General features: G+C 26.2%; 1 protein-coding gene across 1 annotated transcript in view; it reads left to right on the forward strand.

Moving 5' to 3' along the window:
- The window catches only part of LOC136990192 (spastin-like), a gene marked incomplete at its 3' end in the record, with an annotated part of 47,495 nt that extends 42,811 nt beyond the window's left edge, over window positions 1–4,684 (forward strand). The window contains 1 exon segment of the mRNA XM_067288561.1: window positions 4,406–4,684. Coding sequence (XP_067144662.1) covers window positions 4,406–4,684 — 279 coding nt within the window.
- Between the last annotated feature and the right edge of the window lie 1,316 nt (window positions 4,685–6,000).

Raw genomic sequence — 6,000 nt, forward strand, 5'->3', positions numbered from 1 at the left:
TTTGTTTAGATAAATTAAGCTAAAAGTTTTAGATTATTTTATATTAAAATTTACTAGTTTGCATTGTAATTCATATGCTAATATTATAGATGATAAGATATTAGAGTAAGTTGTGTGTAAATTATTAGTGCATGAAATTTTATATGCTTAGCTAGTTACCGAAAGCAACAACACAGTACTTATAGTAAGATATTAGTCTGAAGTATTTTCATAAAATATTTTTAAGTTTCCAAAAGGGACGTTGTTAAATGGAAAATTGCTCAACAAGAAAATATGAAAATTATTATTAAAACTTAGGCATAAAAATATACTAATATTACTGTGTTTGCTCTTAAAACTTTTATGGGATGATAACATAAATTACAGAAATTCTTAATGTTCTAATATTTTTGAGCATAAACTGTTTGTTGTCAGAAACTCAATTTTGTTACTGTGGAAGTGAAGGGGGAAAAATAATAGCTGCTATAGAGATTTCTGTTTTTTATATCATTTTTAAATTAAAGAAATGAATAAAAATGATTTGTTTAACAAAATAACAACAGCAACAACAACTTAATAATAACGAGCAATTATTTACTTTGACATTGTCGCAATGCCCAGCTGTAATTTTTAATTAATTAAATTTAAAATATATGCTCTCCACCTCAAATTAGTAGTGGCTTAACTCTGTATGTCATACTTTTCTTTTAACAATAGTCATGCCAGTCATCTATCTAACACATTTCGGAGAAATTTTTGAATTGAAATAACATGACTTCTGGTTTGCATTGGAAGTTTGTGTATAGTTAATCAGGGCCTCCTGCCCCTAAGGTTTCCATATCTGGTTTCAGATTTCATCTAACTTCATTCTCGTAATTAAGGAAAGACAGATGGACAAATGACAGTGGGAATTTATAGGTCTACAATTTTTTCAAATTGCAGCCCAATGAAATCATATTCCTTCTTCCTAGGTTCTTGTAGCTGATTAACATGTTAACCATTTCTGTGGGGTTGAGAGATTCTGTCCATCTCTTCTGTTGACTACTACTGACTTAACATAAAAATGTTTGCATCTTTAAAAATTTTTCATCATAGATTGTTTTTGGTTTCAGGTTTTCTAATAATTCTGCTTGATTCCATATTCTAATATTTCTACCTAAAATAATTTGTGTTAAGACTGTAATATCTGTTTTAAGCCGTATGCATCTATGATGATGATTTTTTTTTTTTTTTTAATTTTTGTTACACTCAAAGATGTTACTTCTATGTATTCTAGACTTGTGCCTCTCATTTTATCAGTGATTAGAACTCTGTAGACTTTTTCTGTGTTCAATCAATTGTATTGTTATCATTCCTAAGGACGTTGAAAATAAAATAGCTTTTCTTCCATATCAAGAAACTGTTACATTTCTTAAACTGCTGTATGAATCTTGTTGGCAAGGTTGTTGCAAAGTGGAAAGGAATTTTTTAGTTTTGGTATTAAAGGATATCCAGTTAGGTTCTGATTCTCATGATGATTTTTGGACACATGATCAGAGTATATGCTAAGAGATACTATAGAATCTTTCATATGGACTTCCTATGTATGGATTTCCTTGTCCCATGGAAATGGAAATGATTAGCATATCAATCAGCTGTAAAATGCTAAGAAGAGAGAATATAATTTCATTATGATGATAACATTATGTATTTAAATAATTATTATTTAGTTTTTGTTAATTTCTTTAATATAAAGGTGATGATGTAACTGCTATAGTGATTTCTGTTTAATTTTTTGCATTTGTTTCTTTTGTTTCCATAATAACAGAACTATGTTCTTGATGATGAACAGTTTGTTTGAAAATATTAGAACATTAGAATTTTAATGTTGTCATTCTTAAAAAGAATTTTTTTTTATTTACACCATATCAAATTCATTTAATTTTTAATAAATTTATTATTCTAAATGAATGATAAATATTAGTATATCTTTGATTCAGTTTCAATAAAATTGTAATTTATATATTTTTTATTTTTGACTGAATTATATGATATATAATAATCTAATCTTTAAGGTAGAATTATTAAATACTTAAATTATAATTTAATTAAATTTATTCAAATGTACTTATTTTGAAGTTCAGTTTTAATTAATTCACTTTGGTATTTTTCTGAATGTTTCAAATATTAAGATAAAAGTCTAGCTTGAATCTATGTTTGGATAATTAAAATAATTTTTTTATCAGCATTATCAAATAAGTAGAATAAGTTACTTTTTTACAGTATTTTTCAAACTAATAAAATAAACTGATTTAAAGAGTGACTAGTCATTTTTTTTACTTGTTTGAATGTACTCAGAAATTAAGTTTGAAAAATACTGCAGCATAAATTATTTTGAATAATAACATTTAACCCTTTGATGAGTACTCCTATAAATATGTGTGATACATGTGGTGGGCTCTACAGACTAAGCATATATATATATATATATATATACACACACACATACACACACACCATAGGGTTTTTTATAAGTTATGCACTATAGGAAATTCTGCAGAGAATCATCAAGTGATTGTATGCAAAGTGTCGGGAGCAAGTGTGTAGTTTACTGTTTGTATGATATATCATTCTGGTCAGGTCTGCAATACTGTCAATCTGAAATTAATTGCACAGAATTCACGTGTGTGATCAAATCACTTTCAACTAATGTAGGCCCAGCTGCATAGTTCTGTAACTCACAACTAGATATGTTGAGGATTGAACTTTGCATATCTACTATTAAAAAAAAAAAAAAAACAGATTATAGTGAGAGCATGACACATTACTTGTTTTTAATATTATTTTTAGTTTTATTTAAATAAAATTAAATATAACAATAATAAAAAACCAGCAATGTTTTGTGTATTAAATAGAACAAGTTCATTCCTCACAACATACCTACTTGTGAGTTATAGAACTATGCATCTGAGCCTTCATTAGTTGAAAGTGATTTGATCACACACACGAATTTTATACAATTACTTGTCGGTATTGCAGGCCTGGAATGACGCATCATATAATCATTATGATTGCAGAATTATATTGGGATATATTACTATTACTACTATTAATTAATGCTAAGTAATTTGGCACTAGAGACAGACATTAAGTGCCATCTTCTGCTAAATTTAATTATATAATTAAATTAATATTTTAATAATACTTTTCTTTCAGAACCTTCTAAATTAATCAGCTCAAAGCAGAACTCGAACTCGCAATTCCCACTTACTGTGTGGTCGTGTTGCCGATTACTTGCTTCCAGAATCTATTAATTTAGATATAACAGTACTTGGTTACTTATCTAAGTTATTAGGTTCTGGAAATGAGAATAAGATAAAGGTCCAGATAGCATAACTGGCAATGTGACTGCATGGTAAATGGAAGTTGTGGGTTGAAGTTTCACTTCAAGTCAATTCTTTTCTTCCAGGATCTTTTAAATTAATTATTAAATTTAGCAAGAGATGTGCCTAACACCTGCCTATAGTGCCAAATTACTTAATTAATTTAGCATTAATTAATGGTAGTAGTGGTGGTAATGGTAGTAGTAGTAGTATAGCCTGATGCTTTGACTACAATCATCTGATGTTTCTCTGCATAATCTCATATGGTGTGTGACTTATGAAAAACTTTGTATATGTTCAAGTTTGTTGCATTGTAATATGCTTGTATATTTATGGGCAATGTTAAATCTTACAGATAGATGAGGACATCTATTGACGGGTCTAGAAAATTTTTCCACATAGTTTTTGCAAGATTTGGAAGAAGAAAATATTGGTTGGTTTATTAAAAAATATGAATTACAAGACATTAATTTTTTTTTTTTTTTTGGTAAATGTTACCTTTCTAAAAACTCTGGGAGGAGAGGGAGCCATTGGTAAACTCACTCATCAAAGGATTAAGAAATATACTGACTTTGATCTTGACTATTAATTTTATTTGCCAATATTTAATGCGGTCTTTGATTTATAAATATTAATGAAATTATAATCCTGCTTTATATGCTTTTACTAATTTGTTGTTTCTATGATTTGGTTGTGCTAACAATTCTTATGTACATTCAGGCAATGCTTTGCACATTTAAATGATATACATTACACATTAATTAATCATAAAGTAAAATATCAGCTAATAAAATAATGCTTCAAAAATCTTTTCTTAGTTTATGTAAATATTTTGTATGTATAAATTTTTGTATTAAAAAATTATATTTTATTATTTAAATAATTTTTTAAAGTTTTTTTTTAATATATATATGTATGTATATATTGCTCTTATGTTTTGTTTGTTTATTCTTCCACACTTTCCTCATTTAATAGCAGTTCTTTTGTTCTTAATGTTAACTATCATTTCTTATTTCTTATCTGTAGAAGTAGCTGTTTTTTTTGCATGCTTGCCTGTTTTACAGAATATATGATAAAGATTAAGCAGCTTGAAAGTATGTCAACTACTGTATCTATATGTAATGGTCATAATGAAATAAAGGATAACTCGACACCAGTAATTGAAACATCTGTTACCACTACAGTTGCAATTTCAGCTACATCAGTACCATCATCAGTAACTACCACCACTACAAAACGACGCACTTGGCAAAGACCGACACCTCTGAAATTAACTAATGGTTCTCACCATGATCCATGGTGGTCCAAAGACACTAGTCCAACTTCTCCTAATGTGCCTGAAGGTATTAATTCTTTTAGTCTTACACTTTAATCATGTTTCACAAACATTATAAAATATTCAGAAATATTCTAATATGAAGTACACAGCATATTTACTGTCCTTGTTTTTTTTAATTTTCTTTTTATGTATGAATGTTGTTTTATACATCAAATTTATTTTAAATGTTAACAAATTGTAATATATTTTTAATTTTTTGATATTTGTCTTCAAAAAAGATTTTGTATTTAAAACTGCAATAATTTAATTTATTACATATAATATTTAAAAGTATACAGATTTTATTGTGGTTATTATTATAAATAAATTATAAGTTTTAATTCTGTAGAAATTGTTTAAAATATTTTACATAAATTTTATCATAAACTTCAAATTATTCATTAAGTTGCTTATTTATGGTGATTATATTTTAAAGAACTGAAATTTTTTAGTTGATAAATGAATTTACTTGTAAATTTTATATAAAAATAAGAAACTGATTTTCACCATTGTTTATAAAAATTTAAAGACAGAAAATCTTAATTTTATAAATCAGATATTTTTTCTAACATTTGATAGCTAAAGAAAATCTAATCTTTAATATAATCAACTATTTTGGAATGCGGATAACTTACTCTTTAAATAAATTCAGAAATTTTAATATTGGAATTTTTAAGTGATAGTGGTGATGTATTCAGTTTAAAATATGTATATGTACAGGACTTGAATTCTTATTGGCCATTTCCAACATATATTATCAAATTGTTTTGGAAATTTGTATTTTAATTCTCAAATTAATAACCTTTCAAATTATGGAGATGTTTCATTTTAAAACTTTTGTATTCATGCAAGAAGCACTGTTGTGCTTGTTATAATGTCGGATTGAATGCTATGATATATATAAATTAACTATGGAGCTGTTAATTCTGACTTAAATTTAAATACATATATCTAGATTTTTTTTTGTTGGTATTTAAAGATGTAAAAATGACAAAAATTCTAATTTATTGAAATTATTTCTCTATTGCTACTGAGATTGTTATGAATTCTTATTGTTTTTGTTATGTAAGCTACAAACAAAAAAAATTCATATAGAATTAAAAAAAATTGATATTTTTGCAATTAATAACAAATAGTATTTGTTTTCAACAAATTTGACTAGAAATATAACTAAAAAATTTTAAAAATTTCAGTTGACTATATATTCACATTTCAGAAAGTATATATATAGAATGCTAATATCAGTATGAATGTAAATGAGCACTTTATTAATTACATGATAATTAGGCTGTGAACGTCAACTGAAGCTCTAATAAGATGTAATAATTATATACTTGACAT

Source organism: Centruroides vittatus, unplaced genomic scaffold (genome assembly GCF_030686945.1).
Source record: "Centruroides vittatus isolate TY-2023 unplaced genomic scaffold, ASM3068694v2 scaffold_861, whole genome shotgun sequence".
NCBI lineage: Eukaryota > Metazoa > Arthropoda > Arachnida > Scorpiones > Buthidae > Centruroides > Centruroides vittatus.